The 21333-nt window shown below is 47.4% G+C and overlaps 1 protein-coding gene across 1 annotated transcript in view; it reads right to left on the reverse strand.

Moving 5' to 3' along the window:
- LOC147703736 (serine/threonine-protein kinase NLK2-like) overlaps positions 1–21333 on the reverse strand; it is a 373675-nt gene that overhangs the window by 115620 nt on the left and 236722 nt on the right. The window contains exons 7-8 of the mRNA XM_086932073.1: positions 9081–9182; positions 8410–8496 (exon numbers count right to left, since the gene is read on the reverse strand). Coding sequence (XP_086788199.1) covers positions 8410–8496; positions 9081–9182 — 189 coding nt within the window. The remainder of the gene's footprint in view (positions 1–8409; positions 8497–9080; positions 9183–21333) is intronic.

Here is a 21333-nt window from a genome sequence, read left to right on the forward strand (position 1 = left end):
AAGGGCTCTCAAGATTATTAATATAAAGAGAGAACAAGAACGGAGCAAGGATACAACCTTGCCTCACTCCGCTAGTGCACGGAAAGGGTTTGGTTCTCCCCCCTCCGTACTGTAGCGGACCCTGGCACTGGTGTTCCAGTGTAGTTCTCTAAGAATGTTAATCAGTCCAGGGTCAATTCCCAAGTTGCACATCATAGCCCATAGCTTGTTCCTATTTACATTGTCAAATGCCGCGGCCAAATCCATGAACCCCAGATAAGTAGTTTCGCTACTGGCTTTTGTATACTTGGCGAACAGTAAGTAAAGGTTAAGACACTGGCCGCTAGTTGATTTTCCTGATCTAAAGCCGTACTGGGTGTCTACTATAGTGTGGTGCTCTTCTGTCCAATCCAGAAGTCGGTCTAGTACTACCCGGCCCAGGATTTTGGCAGAGACATCGATCAACGATATCGGTCTGTAGCATTGAGGATTATCCCTACTTCCCTTCTTAAATATAGGGACAATAGTGGCTGTAGACCAAGAGCGGGGCAGCCCAGTTTTAACAGCTGCATTTAGGACCCTTGTCAAAATTGGGGCCCATAGGGCCATATTGCTCAAATACAAATCTGGTGGGCAGCCGTCCGGACCTGGGGCTTTATTGTGGGAGAGACCTTGTGTGAGAAGGTGGCCTGATATGCAGTGCTCACTATTCTAGTGAACACTATGTATCAGTCCAGCAACCCTTATTGATGATTGGTTGTAAGTCAACCTTATAGACCAGCTATCCTAGTAGCGTGGATACGAGCAGTCTAAGGCTAAAGACTCGAGAGGGCGTGTTAAGCCAGCTGTTTACCACACATATACCCCTTGAATACCAAGTGAAAGGACACCACACAAGTGTTATGAAAATAAACAGTTATTTATTTAAAGATCACAACAGCCCTGTACTCTTTATGAGGACAGGGTACTAAGCACAAACCAAAACTCTTACAAAAATACTTAAGTTAGCACAGTATACACAAATGCCCGAGGGGCACGGAAAACCATATACTCTAAAAGTGGAATGCGAAATTCCTAGCAGGTAAGTACAGTACTAATAGCTTTTGGAATCGCTAGGACTTGACTAGGGAATCGTTAGATTACGTCTAGGAGGCCTAGGGGACTCGGGTGCAGTGTGTGCACTCTCACGCGAGATGCGGGACAAAAGTCTATGGTAGCTAGGAATTAGAAAGTTAGTGTTCTCGGGCGAACCCGACCTGGTAGGGAGAAAACGAAAGTAGATTCTGACCCTTGGATAGTGAGGCTATGCTGGGGCACCGAAATGCCGAAGTTACCTAGCCCAGGGGCTGCAGCTGCATAGGTCTGAAAAGACGTCGGGAATCCTCGTAGACGGACCAGGAGCCGGAAGAAAAGATGCTGGCCGGTGACCAGTGAAGAAAGTTCAGTTGGATCCAAGCCTGGATCTCGAAGATAGATGACACCTGAAAGCAGAGGGGACCAAGTTCGAGACTACTAGCCAGTAGTCAGTGGGCACCAGGAGGGCACCGGATGGTAGCCACCTCGACAAGGTGAGTGGGTGACGCTTGACTCGAAGATCTCACGGACCAGGAGGCGTTGTCGGCGACCAGGATGGAGGATCGAGCTGTCCCACGAAGATGGAAGCTGTCGGCGTCGCTGGACCCAGGATTGGGCAACAAAGCCTTGGCAAATTCAAGCCCACGCGGTGGACCTAAAATGGCGTCTGGAGTGGACCAGGAGGGTCCGGGGTGCCTCTCTTGGAAAAGGAAGCAAGGGCCAGCCTGGAGCAACCAGACCAGCAGAAGAGTTGTCGTCGGGCGTCGTTCAGAAGGCCACAAGCCAGCCGGCTAGTAGCCAAACAACGCGGTGCACAGCAAACAGCAGAAGGGCCCCACGCCGATCGTGGAGATGCAGGGAGGCTGATCTTGGGTGCTGGAGCTGCGCAGGGTTGGGGCTTCTCGGACCCCAAAGCACTCACCAGTGGAAGACTCGGTGGGCTTGCAGTAAAGATGTCGTGCAGTCTTGGCGATCGTCGGTCCCTCGAGGTCTCGTCGCACTCACGGTTCTCAGCTTGGCTGTAGAGGTGAGTAGAGGTCAGAGGTGCCAGGGAAGCCGGGTCTCGTCGAGCTGGGTCGTCGGATTCGTGATGAAGGACTTGCAGCAGACCGCAGTGTTCTTTAGGATGGTGCCTGCGGATGCAGGGTGACTACTCCTTAGCCACAAGGGAGAATCTTGAAGAAGAAATCGGGAAGTCCTTTCGAAGAAAGTGGTATCTTGATTCCAAAGATGATCTAATTTGGACAGGGGGCCCGCTCCTATCTTTATACTAAAAAAAAGGGGCTGACCCGGTGACTAGGTCCTGCCTATGGGTGGGACTAGGTGGGGGGTGGTTACACCCCTCAGCCATGCCGGACTTCCCCAGGCCAGGGGCTGGTGTGCCCCTGGAACTGGTTCAGACCGGCCTATGCGTAGTGAGCACCGGGGTGCCACTCAGCAGTCACCTTCCTGAAAAGCCCTGCCTACCCAGGATACACAAAACCATGTCTGGGACGGTGCTAGCACCGCCCCTGACAGGAAACCCTTTGTCCAGGCTCCCCTCACTGGGAGGACTCCCAGCTGCAGGGGGTCAGACTTGTGTCTGTGGTGGCAGCATCCATTTTGTGGAGCTGAGGCTTCAGTTAACTTTAACCGGGGTTCACAGTTACATACATGTCGTGTCCCTCTAGAAGGGTGGAATGCTAACCCCGTCGCCAGAATTGGCGAGGGGTTAGTATTCCAATTCGTATGACACCTTACTCGACATGTTTTGATAAAGCAATACCAAAGTTGGCATTTAACCGCGAGGATTATAATGCACTTAAGAGTATATGGTATGCGATATCATGGAACAGCTATTAGGACTTGGTTCCGCAAGCTGCAGACAGGCTCAGCTCATGCCAGAGCACCATCTCACACGATTCCAAGCACTCTGCCTTCAGGATTGTCAAGGCCTGCCATAGGAGTGACTGATAGGAATCTGTGTGTCCATTTTAGGGTTAGGTATAGGTATACTACACCTACAGCAAAGGGTGATTACACGACTTTGCCCCAGCTGTCATGCAGCCAGTTGTGTCAAATTTAGGAGGCCAGCCAGGGGTGGCATAATACATGCTGCAGCCCCTGGCAGCCCTGGGTACACCCAGGCCCTGAGTTACAGGGTCTGATAGGGTGGCCCAGTACCAATTGGAAATGTACCTAGGGTACATGGAATCCATTTTAAAGAGAGAGCAGTAGGCCTGGGGTCCTGATTGGCAGGGTCCCAGGTCGACTATGCCCAAAACCAGCTAAAACACAGGGCAAAAAGTTGGGGGCAACCATAGTCAGGAGGTACCTTCCTACACCTTGAATTGCCTTAGTTAATTCTGCGAGGGAAAATTCTACTTCCGAACTCAGTGTGCCACCCCAACCTCCTTCTGGGACTGTTTCATGAGTGTGATTGTAAAGTCCTTCAAAATGTGTAACCCATTGTTCAGGGTGTATGTTGGTTCCAATCACCGGGGCACTACTGTCCTGGAAGCATGGCCTATTAATTATCCTCCAGAATTCAGTCAGGTCCCTTTTCTTCCCCGCCTCCCTCAAACCGGCCCATACTTCCGCTTGCAGGGCAACTTTTCTCTGTTTTAAAACAGATTTGTAGGTCTGTCTCAAGAGGGCCACTTTTAATTTATCCCTGGGAGTGGCTTTAAGACTAGATTTTTAGTGCACAAGAGCAGTTAGTATCAAACCATCTTGGCTGGGTTATGATTTTCCTAGGGCTTTTTACCTTTTACCTTCATTAACTCGTCAACCAAGTTGGTTATAGACCCAAACGCCATGACCAGGGGACTCCCCTCTATCAGTGGATCTAGGCACTCTTCAAAATATCTTTAGCCCTTTACTATTAATGAATTATAGAGTACCTGAGCATCGATTTATGACCACCTAAGCCGTCCCCCATGATCAGTTGCCCTACAATATAATCTATGATGGAGGAACATCCTCTACCTTTAAAAGTTGGGGTAAGGGACCCCTCTTTTCCCGGGTCAACCAAATCAATGGTGTGTCCTAGAGCATAGGTGTCTAATATTTTTCTGAATGCTAACCCCTCAGCGTTGTGTTCAAAGTGTGGGCCAGACTCGACCGGACAGGCAGACCAATCAGTGATTACTGGTAGCAATTTTGGGCATAGATGACAATTTAAATCGCTCATCACTATAACAATTGGTTCTGCCCCACCTTTCCTATATTCTAGCTCCTGTTTGAGACTAAACTCTAATTCCTGGAGTACAGCATTAGTTCCTTTTACCGGCCCTGTGTTATAAATGTTAAATATCAACAGCCTCAAACCATTCCCTGAGAATCTTGCCGCCTGGAGAGTATGCGATGACCAGGGTGGGTGTGTCCAGACTCCTTCTAGGTTTCAGTCTACATATAGTGCTAAGCCTCCCATTGCCCTGCAGGATCTAGCTTCTTGAGCTGGTACAAAGAAATATTTGTAACCCGGAATTTGGGAGGGGGTACTATCCACCACCCAGGTCTCCTGGAAGCTTATTATTTGGAGCCCACTTAATTGGTTGCGCCAGTCTCTGTTGTCAAATTTCCCGGCTAAGCCTGCTACGTTCCAAGACATTATCTTTAGCCCTCCCACAGACCCTTGTGAGACCTGTGCTCCCAGATTATCTAGGGTTGATCCATCCCTCCTTGCGGACATACCCCATTTTTTCCCTTGACATTGTATTGGTTGGGGTTCTTCGATCACCCACTGCTGATATTCCCCTAATATTCCCTGAGCGATAGGTTCAACAGCCACCCCCTCCACTATGTGATCTTGGGCATCCCCTATCCTATTTAGTCAGTCGTTTTCGTCGAGGGACAATAAGGGGCTGACTCGGTTTGTACATTCTACCAGACCCCGATCTTTGCAAACCAGACCTTCCAGAGTTTGGTTCCTTGGCCTGGTCAAGTCCAGGGCCCTTCCCATTCTGCCAAAAGTGTACCTAGGATTGTGTGTGACACATTGTATTGGGTAAAAATATCCTAGTGGCAATGGTCGTATGATGCTAGTCTGGTTCATATCACCATTTTCCAATATATATTCCACTAGGCTAGTGTTCCTAAAGTTCACTATAATACAGTTGCCCACTGTGTCTTTACTTCTACTACCTATCCAGTTTACTCTTCTGACATGGAGAATCTCCCCACTTTCTGTGCCGGGCAAAGCCTGTTCACGTTTAACCAGCTAATTATCTTATTTTCAAGTTCTGTATGCGACTCTTTCAGCTCTGGTTTGAGTTCTGGTACCCCCACTAGAACAACTACGTAGGAGCGCGCTTCAGGGGGTAAGTTTATGTTTGGTAGGGAGTTAGTCGCTCTTCCATTTGTCTCTCGACGTGTATACTGTGTTTCTGGTAATCTAAGGGTTGAAGGGTTCCTATTTGTATTTGCAACTTAGCTGTTTGGATTTGACCCTTATCTAAACCCTTGTCCCCTACTTTCTGCTTGTTACCCATCTCCGCCTGGTTTGGAAGATTTGGAGGGGCTTGAATATGTTCAATCATGCATTGTAAATTGCTAACACAGTTGTTTTTAGTGGGGGACTGCCGGACTGGGGTGGTGTTTGATGAAGCAGGGTTAGCGAGTGCGTTATTGTTTATAGTGGAGCCCTAATCCTTCCCTGTTTATTCAGTTCATTTGTAATTTTGTCTAGCTTACTGACTAATGGTTTTATCTGGCTTACAATAAAAAGTTCCAGGTGTTTTTGGAGATCTAATATTACTTGAGCATTCCATCCTGGGGGAGCTGGCTGGTAAGTTGCTTCTTCATCAGTAACTTCTGCCTCAATGTCTTTTGTTCTGGGCATGAATGCACTTGGTTTTGCTTTCCTAGAGTAACACTTTAGGCCCCGCTCTTCTAGTTCTACTATTAGGGATTTTATTGTGAACCAAGGCTGCTACCACCTCCTTGTCCACTGCTGGCTGAGCGCAAGGAATATCATCAGCCGAAATGTCCAAAGTGGCAAGTAGGGGAGTTGTCGATGTTTCAATGTCTGTGACCTGTGGAGGGGGTGGATAAAACAGTGATTGGCGTTAGGGATAAGCGTCTCTCGGTGCGCTCGATCTCCACTGAGACTGCGGCAATGACTTTCCTCAACATGAGGTCAATTGCAGTAGGTGGAGCTTTTTGGGGTACTCATCCATTCGGCTCAAGCACAGTTATAGACGGTGTGAGGGGGATATGTGCTTTACCCTTTGTCGAGCGAGTTTTTCCTTTACTGGCCATCGTTAAAGAGAACATACTGATGGTCCTCACAATAACGTTTCTGACCTTTGAGCTCGACCGTAAATTTAAAAGTTCCTCCTCCCACAGTTGTGAGCTTACAAAGTAGCTCCCTCTACCCGCATTCACAAGTAGTTTACAAATCAGTGACCCACCGCCAATGTTCAGTGTCTATTGTCCTCCCTATACTCGTACTGTCTGAATATCGCTGGATCCCGGGAACGTGCTTGATGGAGGACCCAAGGGGAGTGGCCCAGCCCGGCCTCCTCTGGCCCCTGATGGCCACAGATGGTCCCGCCCTTGTCCCGGGCTTCTCCCGGCACGTCCCGCGTGCGTTCCCGCGACGCGGGAGTGCTCGCGGTCTTTTGAGCACCACTCGGTGCGTGATGTAGTGGGCGTGGTCGGCAGGGCTTGTGGGTGATGTAGTTTTCCCCGCTCGGCGGCCGCTCGAAATGTCCAACAGCAGCGGCGGCGGGGGGAAACCAAACAGCACACCTGAGAAGCTGGGCAAGGAGTACAAAGAGTCTTGGCAAGTCCTTACCAATTACAGCCCCAAACCGCACAAAAACGAAACAGGCACCCGCTCTGCCGCAGTACTCGCGGTCTTTTGAGCACCACTGGGCGCGTGATGTAGTGGGCGTGGCCGGCAGGGCTTGTGGGTGATGTAGTTTTCCCCGCTCGGCGGCCGCTCGAGATGTCCAACAGCAGCGGTGGCGGGGGGAAACCAAACAGCACGCCTGAGAAGCTGGGCAAGGAGTACAAAGAGTCTTGGCAGGTCCTTTCCAATTACAGCCCCAAACCTATGTAGGTTTTATGAAATTTGATACAGAGTCCGTCTGAACCCAGCGCCTTCCCATTCCCTATTTGCATTATAGCCCCTCGGATTTGGACTAAGTGGAACTCTGACGTCAGGAAGTCCCTCTGCCGGTCTTTCAGTCTTTTGCCCTTCTCCCAAATGTTACATACGTTTACAGTTGAATATCTTGTCGTTCAAGTGTACACAAACAGCAGATGATGCGTTTACGGTCTGTATGTAAACATGAGTGTAAATGAGCATTACCAGCAATTGAAAGCAAATTATTTAGGTCTTATTACGGTGCACTGGCCAAGATATCCAAATCTGCTTCTGGCACAATCATGTATGAGTGTTCCTGAAGTAGATAAGTAGACATGCATACATGTGAACAATTCCTCCTGCTTTTCCTCACTACTACCACCTACAAAGTTTCAACCAGCACTTCCCCTACCGCCTAGGCCCCCATCTCCATTCCCAACCCCTCTTTAGTTCGATAAATGGAAAAGTGGAGCCCAAGTCATTCTGTAGGTGTGCACATGCATGATTTTTGCTATTTTCTCAAGGAAAATCACCAAAAAGCATTGGCAAAGCCAAAGTTTAACTAGGCAAGACCTACTGGCTTTCCCAATGCTTGTCGGCAGTAGTAACTATAGACGGGCAGTGTGTGAATGGGAGTAGGCTTACGCTTTTGTGGGTGGTACCCGTTACTCCCCATACCCCTCCCTTAACCCTCCTTATTCCTAAGGCCTCTCCCATTTAGTCATAGTTATTCCCCATTTTCCCGAAATTCCCCATGTCCCTTCTCAATTTACTACTAAAAGGTGTACCTACGTACGCTGAGACATTACAGTTGGGGTGGAGATAGACACATAGGCCTTCACATGTATTTTGTGATTAGCATTTTGTAGTACCTTTGTAGGACTACCAACGTACTACAATGTGCATTTTGTTTACAGGTCCCAATATTTTGTTAAATTAAGAAATGTTTACTAAAAACAGAAAGTGAATATGATTATACTAAAAAGAGAAAAGTAATTATATTTTCAGGAATACAAGATTTTGAAGAAAGCTAGTAGTGCTTTCTTACAAAGAACCTTTCCGTAAAGACAGAGCCAGCCGGCATTTCCCCGGTTTATAGAGGACCGTAGGTGAAACCAGGATGGTTTAGAAATTGTACTAGGTGTGAACATGGTAAACAAAGAGAACCAGTGAGGAGGTTGAAGACAACGACTCTGGATACACTGCATATCAGTCTTGGGAGGAAGATTGACACACTCTGCCTACAAAACTAGATAAAATAGCCAGCAGGAAGAGATACTCACAGGATCAAAAACCAGCATGCGGCACAGGAGGTGAACGGCCTCATGGGTAGCTTCACCTGACAGCATATAGAGTACGGATAGTGACGGCTGTGAATAGAAAGCAGAAGAGAAACAAACTGGTTAGGGCCAACAGAGGCATTTGTCAGCTTGACGCATGGACTTCCTTTTGGTATTTGCAACAACTTTAGTCAGTCCTTTAACAAAGGTTCGGCATTTAATAATCCTAAATTATCCTGATGACCTAAATCATCAGGATTTCTATATAACACTTACCCAATGAAATGGCTAATGTTAAATGAGAATCTGCAAGCACCCAGTATGACCTACACCAATGTCATTCGTTAGCTGTGCAAAAGTTGTCACTGATGCGCACATCAAGACCTCATGATGATAAATACCCTCCCCCACAATCCTAGTGAAAAGGGAACTGCAGAAGGAGTAGGCGCCTATGGGTTCCCATTATCACAGAAGTATCCCGGATTAACACACAGCAGTTATTCTGCTATTGGTTGTATTCCAATTGTTAAACAGTTGATCAGTGGCTAGTCTGTATGTGAAAGATTCTCTTCAACCCTCCTTAAAACCTCAAACTTGTTCCACTGTCCGAGTCAACAATGTATTTACTTTTCTTGCACATTTTTCAGAAGGAGGGATACAGAGTGTTCTCTTACCGGCTTGTGTGGGGCACGGAGGATGTGAGCTCGAGCCCCCTCACAGGCAGTTCGCATTGCATGAAGTGGTGGTGTGCCCAGCAGATCTGTGATGAGGTCCAACTATGGGGGAATGAAAAGTGTGTGAAGAAAAAAACTGGCACGTGGATTAATACTACACATGCAGAACACTGATTTTTTCCCCCCTCTCTACCTTAAAAACAGACAGAATTGATCCGGAGATCCTATACTCTTCAAAGCTGGAATGATTTGCACCCACCACAAAACTAGTTTGTCCCTTGGTTTCACACTTGATTCTGCTATCCCTTTTCTCCCCCATGTCTACAAGAAGGCAAAATCTACTCATTTCTAATTCCACCCCTCCCCCCACCCACAAAAAAAGTCACCATATATCCATGACCTATTAAAAAAGCAGACCATTCGTTAGTTATTAAAATACTTCATTTCTATAATGCACCATTGACAGGAGGTCATAGTCCTCTTTAGCACCACGTAAAGCAGTACTGCACCAGGCTATTCCATTCTTCTGATATTACCCCAATTCTTCGCAACCTTATCAGATTGCCCAGAACCAATATAAAATCTGCTGGAGTGTTCACTGGGTAATCCATGGAAACAGCATGCTTTATCTTGCTGATGTTCTCAACGTTTCTGGCATTCAAAAGGGTCTAGGAAGTCACAAATATATTCTTAAAATAAATAAGTTCGGAACCTCAGCAGCTCAAATACAATACTTCTTTGATGTGGACTCCACAGCCTAGAAAACTCCCAGATTTTACAGTAGCGGTCCAACAAGCATGTCGCGAGTTTCAGGCTGTGTGAAAGAAACTGCAAACGCTCAAGGTTCCCTATGCTATGCTCTATCCTGCACAACTGCGCATCCAACATGCAGGGAAAGCTCGAATTTTCAGGTCGTCTAAAGAAGCCCTACAATATGTATGCCAGATTGAGCGTCAGGAATCGACGAGAGCTGCAGAAGCTGGTACAGATGCTGAAGACTGAACACATGCGATTATTGTGTGGCACATATGGGGTACATGCAGGCTACTGATGCACAGCACTTAGCACCACTGTAGCATCAACTGTTAAATAAATTTCTGTTATGCCATGTTAGCAGCATCCAAATGTGCACTATAATGTTTTCTATATATAATTGATGATATATGTGAACCTGCTAGCTTTCTTCAGAATGTTGTCACTAAGTACCTGGGTGATCCTTATGTTTATTTCTGATTTTCTTCATGTTAATATATGCCTGTGGATGGGACATTATCAACTCTCCCCCTCGAACCCCCCTGATATCACCTGGGGGGCAAATGGCCACTGGTGACCCTCAAATATGGAGTACCCCACCACAGTTTACGGTTCCCTTTGTACTTCTATGGGGTGGGATGTCCTGTGTACCATGCGATTGCGTGGATGTTGTTTGATTGTATGGGGAGGTATTCTCAGCACAGTTCTGCTGTTGGAGTGGGAGGGTTGGGATGTTGGTGATTTATATGTTTTTACCAATGTTTGGGACACGCAACAGACAGATATGGACAAGTACTGTATTGAGCTATACGAGATCACAGATATATTATTCTCCACAGGGAATGACGGATGCTAAAACAAGGAATTTTGTTGCTGACCTGGAATGTACGGGGTCTTAATAACCCTAGGAACATTAGACAGGTGCTATCCTATCTGGACCATCACAACGTTCAAACTGCGCCATTACAAGAAACGCATCGGACTAAGCAAACTATCCTGTCTGTGGCGTCCAGGTGGGCGGGGGTACGACTGGCTGCCTCCTACTCCCCTTACTCGAGAGGCGGTATGATATTGGTAAAAAAGGCATCCCATACATGTGGAAGAGGATGTGTTAGGGTGCTACATACTGGTATAGGGTTTGCTGTGTGGTACACAAGTAGTTATAGTCAATGTTTATGGACCCAACACTGACGAACCTACCTTTTATGAGATATTATGGGGTAAAATATACAAACTCTCTCCATTGACAAATATCTGTTGGGGGGGATTTTAATGTCGTATTATCACCCACCCTTGACCGTTGCTCAACAGCGGAGCACACACTGAAAAAGGTGATATCCTCTGGCACCTGCGAAATGCACATGCGCAAGAGGGCACGTGTCATTCCTATGTTCATCAGTTGTGGTCCCGCCTTGATTACTGGCTGGTCACTGCTGATGTGGCGTCCTGCACCCTCCATATCCAGCGCTTACCTCGGACCGTGTCCGATCACTCGCCGGTCCTTTTCACTATGTCTTTACGGACACATAATCCTCCACAGTACAAGTGGAGACTTCAATCCTCCTCCTTGCTCTACCAAGACTTCAGTGAAGGCATTTGCGAAGCAATCACGGATAATTTCTCTCAACATTGGGTCAGTCTCGTGTATAGGGATACTTTGGGAGGCGTTCAAAGCGACCATACGGGGAGCATGTATCGGACTGCAAGCCGGCGTCTTAAAGGCCCTGCGTGGCACCATGAGCCGACTGGAGTGAGAGCTGAGTGAGCTGGAGAGTGCATATAGTAACACTGCAGATCCTATTTTATAAGCGAGTATTAAAACAAAGGTCACTGAATAGAATGAGGTAGCTGATCAAGAAATTAGACATAAGTCACACAGACACATACCTAGATATTACGGCGAAGGCCTGGTAAAACTGTAGCCAGCAGTATCAGACTCGCAAGGACGGAATTATATAGTGAAGGCTATCACGATGGCGACGTTACACACTATGACAGACCCAATATTCTTCACACGTTTGCAAACTATTATTGCTCTATGTACGAAAAACGGCACACAGACTGAGGCAGATATAGCACAATATCTAGATGACATAGCGCTGGTGTGGCTTTCACGTAACCAACAAGAATTTTTAATGCACCTGCTAACATTAGATGAAGTTTGCAAGGCCATAACTGCACTTCCGAATGGAAAGGCGGCGGGCACAGAGCCTCCCAGACTAATTTTATAAAGAATACATTGACGTTTTAGCCCCTATCCTTCTTGAAATGTACATGGAAGCATACAAATACAAGATTCTTCCCCGCACACTGCGAGAAGCATTAGTGGGGCGCCCTACTGAAACCAGACAAGGCACCCAATAGGTGCGATTCATACAGGCCCCCTGTCCCTGATAAACATTGATGTACATATCCTAGCCAAAGTATTAGCCACTCGGCTGCGGCTACTACTGCCAGTTATGGTCCTTTCTGATCAATCAGGATTTGTCCCTGCCAGGTCCACATCTCATAATTTGCGTATGTTGTTTGGTCTGCTGCATGTACTGGAGCCATCTCCTCCAGCGGTGGCAGTGCTATTAGATGCTGCCAAGGCATTCAATTCTATATCCTGGAAATAGATGTTCGTGATTTTACATCGCATGGGGTTCTCTTTTATTTATACTGATTGGTTTGAAGTGCTGTATACTGACCCTGTGGCACGAGTAAAAATTAGTGGCCATATGTCCAATTCTTTTCAAATAAAAGGCACGCGGCAGGGGTGCCCATTATCACCCTCATTATTTACCCTAGTATTAGAGCCATTGACCTGTATTCTCCGGCAGCGATATGCTCAAGCAGTGCTGTGTTTTCATCAGCGATCATTGGCAGTCTCCATGTATGCAGACAACATGGTGCTGTATGTGTGTAAGCCAGACACCCCATTTAGCGCAACTTATCCGGGAGTACATAGGATTCTAATGGAACTCTGGCCTCGGTATCGACTGGGCTAAATCAATCATACTGTCTCTCACAGATTGCACACCACGGATATCATTAGATTACCCATTAGAGTAGTGTAGCGACCCTGTGAAGTACTTGGGGATTTAGATTCACCAGGATCAGCAGGTGGTCGTTCAGCAAAAGGAATATGCTACTTACCAGTATGCATCTGTTCTTGGCATGTAGGGCTGCTGACATTCATATCTGTGCATAGATCGCCGCCTAGTGTTGGGTCTGGATGATTACACATTGTTGTCCTGGAAGAGTCTTTGAAGTATCAAGAGATCGGTGGCTCCTCCCCAGACCACAGTGCGCATGGGCATCCTCTCCATCCTCAGATTGTTCTTCGCCATTGTGGCAGGGATGGAGTATGATACAGTAAGTGATGACCATGCTATAGAATAATTCTGAGTGCTACAGCTGAGACAGGCACCGGGGAGGAGGGAGGGCGATATGAATGTCAGCAGCCCTACATGCCAAGAACCGATGCATACTGGTAAGCAGCATATTCCGTTCGAGGCATGTGGGCTGCTGAATTCATATCTGTGCATAGAATGTATAGCAGTCTCCCTCTTAGCCGTGGTTGTCCGTGCCAGCTGCAGCAGCCTGAAAAAGAGTCCTGAGTACAGCCTGTCCTACAGCTGCCTGCTGTTTGGAGTGTACATCTACGCCGTAATGTTTGGTAAATGTATGTATGGTAGTCCATGTGGCTGCTCTACATATGTCTTCTAGAGGAACGTTGAGGTTCCAGACAGGTGAAGGTGGGTGTCTAGGAGGAAAGACTCGTTTGAGTCCTTCCATAAAAGCTTTAATAGCAGGTACTCTGAAGAGTGAAAGGTGTTGCCTGTTCTGAAGATAAGCTGCCACCGCAGCTAAATGTACGCGTATGGAACTGTAGGCTAGATTGCATCTATGTAAATGTAACAGGTAACATATGATGTTTTGAGTGGATGCATCTAACGGATTTAGGTCGTTATTGGTACAATAGATGACAAATCGTTTCCACTTCGCCGCATAGCATGCTCTGGTTGTAGGTATTCTTGTCTCTTTGATAATATCCATACAGTCAGGAGGCAAGTTAAGGTAACCGAACTCTATGACCTCAGGAGCCAGATCGCAAGGTTCAACTGTTGCGGATCTGGGTGCTGAATGTCTCCATGGCTCTGCGTTAAAAGACTGGGTGTTAGTTGCAGCCTTTGATGAGGCACCACGGAAAGTTCTAGGAACGTGGTGTACCATGGTTGCATCGCCCACGTTGGAGCAACTAGGATGAGTGTCACGGAGTGTTGCCGCAGTTTGCGTGCCACTAGTGGTATGAGCGGGGCTGGGGGAAAAGCGTACGCAAACCTGCCTGACCAGTTCATCCATATTGCATTGCCCTGAGACTGCGGATGTGGAAACCTGGCGGCGAAGTTTTGGCATTTGGCGTTTTCCCTTGTGGCGAACAGGTCTATCTCTGGGTAACCCCACTGCTGGAAGTACGGTTGCAGCACTGAGGGATGTATCTCCCACTCGTGCATCTGGTGGCTGTGTCTGCTGAGCAGATCCGCCATCTGGTTGTCCCTGCCTGGGAGGTGTTCCGCCATGAGGAATATGTTCCTTTGAATGGCCCACTCCCACATGCTTTGCGCTAGGTGTGACAAATGTGGAGAGTGTGTCCCTCCCTGCTTCTGTATGAGGTACATGGCAGCCATGTTGTCCGTCCGGATCAACACGACTTTGTTGCACAAATGCACCTTGAACGCCTTCATTGCCATGAAGATTGCCATCAGTTCTAATAGATTGATATGCATCTTCCTTTGCTGAGTCGTCCATAGTCCCTGCACTGTGTAATGGAGGACATGCGCTCCCCAGTCCAGGAGAGATGCGTCCGTCGTCAGGACTATTTGTGGCACAGGGTCCTGGAACGGTCGTCCCCTGCAAAGGTTTTGTGGGTTCCACCAATGCAGAGTGGTATGCGCGACCGGTCACCAACACCCTGAGCCTGGTTCCACTGCCTTGCTAAGCATTCCTGAAGCGGACGCATATGTAGTCTTGAGTGAGGGACTATGAAGATGCAGGAGGCCATCATGCCTATCAACTGCATAAACACCCTTGCTGGGAGCGAGCGATGGGGACTGAATTTCTGAATCAGCAATTGAATGCTGTTGATTCTCGCCGAGTTTGGCTGTGCCCTTGCTACCAGAGTGTCTATGGTTGCTCCCAGGTACTGTTGCACGTGGGATGGTTGAAGATGGGACTTTGGGTAGTTCAATGAGAATCCGAGGCTGTGGAGGAGGTGAATAGTGCGAGACATGTGGCTGGCACATTGCTGGGCTGACTTTGCTTGGATGAGCCAGTCGTCCAGATATGGGTAAACGTGGACGCGGTTTCTTCGTAAGTGCTCTGCTACTGTCGCTAGGCACTTGGTAAACACCCGGGAGGCCGTTTCACCCCGAAAGTAGTACCTTGAACTGGTAATGTTGATTTTGTATGGTGAACCTGAGATACTTCCTGTGTGCAGGATGTATTGGTATGTGGAAGTATACGTACTTTAGGTCTAGCATTGCCAGGAAGTCTCCCTGAGTGAACAATGGCAGAACCTGTTGTAAAGTGAGCATGTGAAAATTTTCTGACAAGATGTATTGGTTTAGGGGCCTGAGGTCCAGTATTGGCCTGAGAGACCCGTCCTTTTTGGGTATTAAGAAGTACAGTGAGTATACCCCTGTGCCTTGTTCTTGTATGGGGACGAGTTTTATGGCCCCCTTTTGCAGCATGCTGATAACTTCTTGTTGCAATAAAGCTATGTACTCTGCGGACATAGGACGGTGTCTTGGGGGTATGTTGGGTGGAGTAGAAGTGAGCTCTAGACAATAGCCGTATTGAATAAGCTGTCTCACCCACCTGTCTGTGGTAATGCTCTCCCAGACTGACAGGAACTGTTGTAATCTCCCCCCGACCGGTGTTACATGGTCTGGGGGCAGTGACAAGACGTCACTGTTTATTATTGGCGGAGGATCTGGTGTTGTTCCCTCGTCCTCTGCCTTTGCTACTGTTTCCACAGTATCCACCTCTATTGTTTTTATTATAGGTGGTCTGCATGCTCCCTTTATTGTATGGGCCTTGTTGTGATGCCTGGCCTTGCATGGCTCCTCTGTTACTGGAGCGATGAAAGGAACCTCCCCTGATCTGTTGGGGCTGCAAGGCGCCCATAGACTTGGCTGTTTGTGTCTTTTTTAATCTTTTCTAAGATTGTGTCCACATCAGTACCAAATAAAAAGTCAGGGTATACCGGCTGATTTAGTAATGTGGTCTGAATTTCAGGTTTGAACCCAGAGATTCGCAGCCAAGCATGTCTCCTGAGCATGACACTTGTGTAAATGGCCCTGGCTGCAGTGTCCGCTGCGTCTAGCGCGCATTTGATGGATGCGTTTGTTATGAGCTTCCCTTCCTGGATTAGCATTTCTGCTCCTTCTTTGTAGGCCTCTGGCAAATGTTGAAGCAGTTGCTCTAAAGTGTCATAATGCGCCCTATCGTATCTGGCTAATAGGGCCTGTGTATTGGAAATTCTCCAGATATTAGCTGCTTGAGCAGCCACCCTTTTCCCTGAAGCTTCCAATACTTTCGATTCCTTGTCTGGAGGAGGAGCATCACCCATAGTTTGCGAGTTGGCTCGCTTACGAGCATTTGAGACCACCAGAGAGTCCAACGGCAACTGTCCCTTAATATATGTAGGGTCCACAGGCGCTGGTCTGTATTTTCTTTCAATCCTGGGGTTTATAACCCTTGCTCTAGTGGTTTCTTTGAAGATGTCCCCTGCGTGTTTGAGAACACCTTTTAGCATTGGTAAGGTCTTAACAGATTTCCCTGAAGTGGAGAAAGTGTCGAACAGGAAGTCTTCCTCCACTGGGTCAGCGTGCATGTCCACATCATGATTTAACGCTGCCCTTTCAATCAAAGCGTTGAACGCAGCTGTATCTTCTGTCGGGGAAGTTTTAATAGGATAAGGAGTATCCGGAATAGCCTGTGAGTCCCCCTAGTCAGCAGAGTCTGTCCAGGCTTGAGTTTGGTCATCCTGATCTGTGTCCATAGGGTAATGATATTGTTCTTCATAGTCATACCCCATGTCCTCAGTTGTGGGCGTGGGAGAGTATGTGGAAGCGTCCTGTCCATGGTACCTTACAGTCTCAAAAAGGACAGGCGACGTTGAAGAATCCCTTTTCTTTTAGAGTGGGATCTTGTATGATTCCAGAGGATGTTGCGATCCTATTTTCCGTTGATAGATAGTAAGTCTACCAGATTCGGAGTCGATATGTAGCTTCGACTGGTCGTCATACGAGGGCTCCTGATACAAAACATCCTCTTCTAGAGGATGTGTCCGTTTTCCCAACGACACCGTCTTGGTCGTGTCGACCCTAGGCCTCGGATCGAGCGCTTTAGGGCGCGCAGTTGGGGGCAGACCGAACTTTATTGGCGGCACGGTGTCTTTAGACAGACTGACCTTCTTCGGGGCCGGAGTCGATGGAGGTCCAACCGATTTTGCCTTTTCGCCAGTAAGTTTATGTCCTTGCGTCGACTTCGGCGCTTGTGGCGTCGGAGGTGCTTTTGTTTGTTTCGGCTCGACGTGGACCTTAGAGGCGCTCTTGAATTTTGACTCTAGGCCTTTGACGAGCTGGGGAATGTTGACTACATGCTTCGGGTCGAGAAGCTTCTGAGACTCGAGTCCCTTGTTTGTGTCGCTGTCCGATGACGTTGACCTCGTCGGCTCGACGTGCTTAGATTTGATGGTGGACTTTAGCGCACCGATCTTCGGTTCAACACTCTTCACTTTCGACCCCGCAGGGTCGTCGACATCTCTTTTGTTCGTCGACTCCGATGGGTTGGAGCTCTTTGATCAGAAGACTGATTTCAGCAGTTTCGGTTTAGACTCGTGGGCTTTCGGTTTCGTTTTAAGTAGGTGGACCGATGGCTCATCTGATAGATTCTTAGCCGGGGCTATAGAATGTTCTTGAAGATCTTGGCTAAGGCATTCTGGCGATGCCTCGAACTGAGCCTTTGAAAGTCTTTGAGTGTCTGTTTCGGGCCCTGTACCCATCGCTGGGCCTGGCTCATCGCTGGAGTCGTCATCAACTGTTCCAGTGGGGGATACGTCGTCCCTTACCTCAACTACGTTTTCATCCTCTACGTTCTCCTCGTCGTCCTCATAATAGTTGGAGTCATGCTCCGATCCAGGATCAGACTGCTTTTCTGGATCCTCAGTTTCGTCGACCTCATGGTCTTCAGCGTCGAAGATATTCACTGGGTCGGGCGCTGGCTTCGACATAGTTTGCCTCGCTGCGCGTCGGAGTCTAAGCGTCTTCTTTGACCTGAATCGAGCACAAGCTAGACAATTTTCCTCGTTGTGCTCCGGTGATAAGCACTTGTTGCACACCGGGTGTACATCGATGTGTGGGTATTTAGAGTTAAAAAGGGGGCATTGTTTGAACGGGCTCCGTTCCATCGACGATCGTCACCGGTGTCGCAGCTGAAGAATAACTGGAACCAAGTTTGGTACCGAAACAATACCGACGCCCCGAAGGCCTTTTGGCCTTTAGAAAAGTTTCCGAACTTGAGCAAAGAAAAGTACATCCGAACTCAATGGCGGAAAAAAACAATCTGAGGATGGAGCGGATGCCCATGCGCACTGTGGTCCGGGGAGGAGCCACCTATCTCGTGATACTTCAAAGACTCTTCCAGGACAACAATGCGCAATCATCCGGACCCAAGACTAGGCAGCGATCTATGCACAGATATGAATTCAGCAGCCATCATGCCTCAAACGGTTGGTAGAGCAGTCACGCGCCTCGAAGAACAAGTGACTCGTTGGATAGCTCTACCACTATCCTTTACGGAGAGGATTGCTTTGATGAAAATGGTGCTTTTCCCACGCTTTTTATATTTATTTTTAAATGTTTCTGTACATCTAACACCACTTTTTTGATACACATTGTTCCTCATTAACCTCACTTGCATGGGGTGGAAAAAAGCTGCAAGTTAAATGGGAAATCTTAACTCTTCCCTACGAGATGGGCGGTTTTCACTGCCTCAGACTTTCAGCTACATTATCTTTATGCGCAGGTGCACTATGCCTACTACTGGCAGCAGGCTCCTGATTACATACCACAAGTAACGATCGAGGCCAGGGGCAGAACACCCGATACCACTCAAAGCCATGATTGTTAACCAAAATACTGTTTTCGACAAGGGAGGAATAGACCGTGCAAACCACAGCCAGCGAGTGGCAGGCACTGGGGAAACGTGTGAGTAAACTACCACTATGCGCCAAGAATGCCACTCCTGCATCATCCAGCACTTTCTGTGACGCGCGTCAGCTTGGTGACCTGAAAATTCTGCATGAAATGGGTCTGTCCATTATGGCGGATGCTTTTCCTTACGGTCGGTTTGTTGAACCCGCTACTGTTATTGTGGACGGGAGGAATGCAGTAATGCAAACATTTGTATACACAAGGTTGTGCTCGCCTACATGTGCATTATATCCTCAATTTCCGGTTGAACCCCTACTCTGGCGGCGCTATAGCTCCTCTACACCCCTTCAACTCGGGTTGGGCTAGTCACACAATTATATTGAATCTCACAAAGAGAAGGGGCCGATGCGGGTGGGGGTTCATTAGAAAAATGGAATACATCTCTCCCTGAACCACTATCGGAGGAGGACTGGGGCACCTACTGTAAACTTACAGGGCAGCTCACGGCAAATGGCAACCTACGACCGTTTACATTTTAAGTATTTACACCAAATGTACTATACACCTGCTCAGTTGTATAAGGAAAATGCTACTTACCAGTATGCATCTGTTCTTGGCATGTAGAGCTGCAGAGTCTCACACTTAGCATTAGATCGCCATCTGGTGTTGGGCACGGATGGTTGCACCTTTTTGTCTTGGAAGAAGTCTTAGTAGTCACGAGATAGGCGATTCCTCCCTTCAACGATAGTGCGCATGGGCATAGACTCCATCCTTAGATTGTTTTTCGCAATGATTGGAATTGATGGTGTTGGTAGAAAGAAAAGGATGTCCATGTGTGTATACCTAAGTAAGATAGAACTGGAACAGATACAGGTTCCGGGTGGGCGTGTGAAAATCCGCAGCTCTACATGCCAAGAACAGAGGCATACTGGTAAGTAGCATTTTCCGTTCGAGGCATATGAGCTACAAAATCTCACACTTAGCACAGACTATACAGCAGTATCTCCCTTAGCGGTGGTCCCCTGTATCTGTTGCAGTAGTTTAAAAGAGAGTTTTGAGGACAGCTTGGCCTACAGCAGCTTGCCGCTTGGCTTGCTCATCAACACAATAGTGTTTAGAGAAAGTATGTGTTGTAGACCATGTTGCTGCCTTACAGATGTCTTCTAGGGGAATGTTCCCTAAGAAAACCATACAGGCTCCTAGCTTGCGTGTGGAGGAATTGTTTATGTGCGTTTTGCTTTTTGATAGCATATTTGGATACATTTTACAATCCACCTTGCAAAACCAGCTTTAGAGATGGGATTGCCTTTATGTTGTGGAGAGAAAGCTACAAACAACTGTTTTGTTTTGCGAAAGGTTTTAGTTCTTTCAATGTAATAAAGAAGGACTCTTTTCACATCTAGGGTGTGTAGAGCTCTTTCTGCTACAGAGTCTGGGTTTAAAAAAAAAAACACTGGCAACTCCACTAATTGATTAAGATGAAATGGAGTTATTACTTTAGGAATGAATTTTGGATTAGTTCTGAGGACCACTTTGTTATGATGTCATTGTAAAAATGGTTCTTGTATAGTGAAAGTTTGAATCTCACTCTAAGAGAGGTAATGGCAATTAGGAAAGCTGTTTTCCATGTGAGGAACTGTATCTCGCATTTGTGTAAAGGTTCAAATGGGGGTCCCATGAGCATGGTAAGAACAATATTTAGGTTCCACACTGGAGAGGGTGGTAACCTAGGAGGAATGATTCTTTTTAGTCCTTCCATAAAAGTTTTAATTGCAGGGACTCGAAATAGTGACAAGTGTTGTCTGTTTTGTAAGTACGCAGTAAGTGCTGGAAGATGTAAACGTATCGATGAGTATGCGAGATTACATCTTTGCAAATGCAGTAGATAGCAAATGATATTCTAGATAGAAGCATCTAGTGGATCAATATGATTATTGGTGCAGTAAATGGCAAACCTTTTCCATTTTGCAGCGTAACAAGCTCTAGTAGTTGGTTGTCTGGCTTCTTTAATGATGTTCATACAGTCTGGTGGCAGGTCAAGGTAACCAAACTAAGACTTCAGGGGCCAGATCACCAGACTCAGCTGACTTGGATCTGGATGTCTGATCTCTCCACGGTTCTGCGTTAACAGGGATGGGGACAGGCACAGTCTTTGGAGCTGAACTAGAGAGTTCTAGCAGCGTTGTGAACCACAGTCGACGTGCCCATGTGGGAGCTACCAAGATTAGTTTGAGAGACTGTTGCCGGAGCTTGCGTACCACTAGTGTGATTAGTGGGAGTGGCGGAAAAGCGTATGC

This window comes from Lissotriton vulgaris, chromosome 7 (genome assembly GCF_964263255.1).
Source record: "Lissotriton vulgaris chromosome 7, aLisVul1.2, whole genome shotgun sequence".
Lineage (NCBI taxonomy): Eukaryota > Metazoa > Chordata > Amphibia > Caudata > Salamandridae > Lissotriton > Lissotriton vulgaris.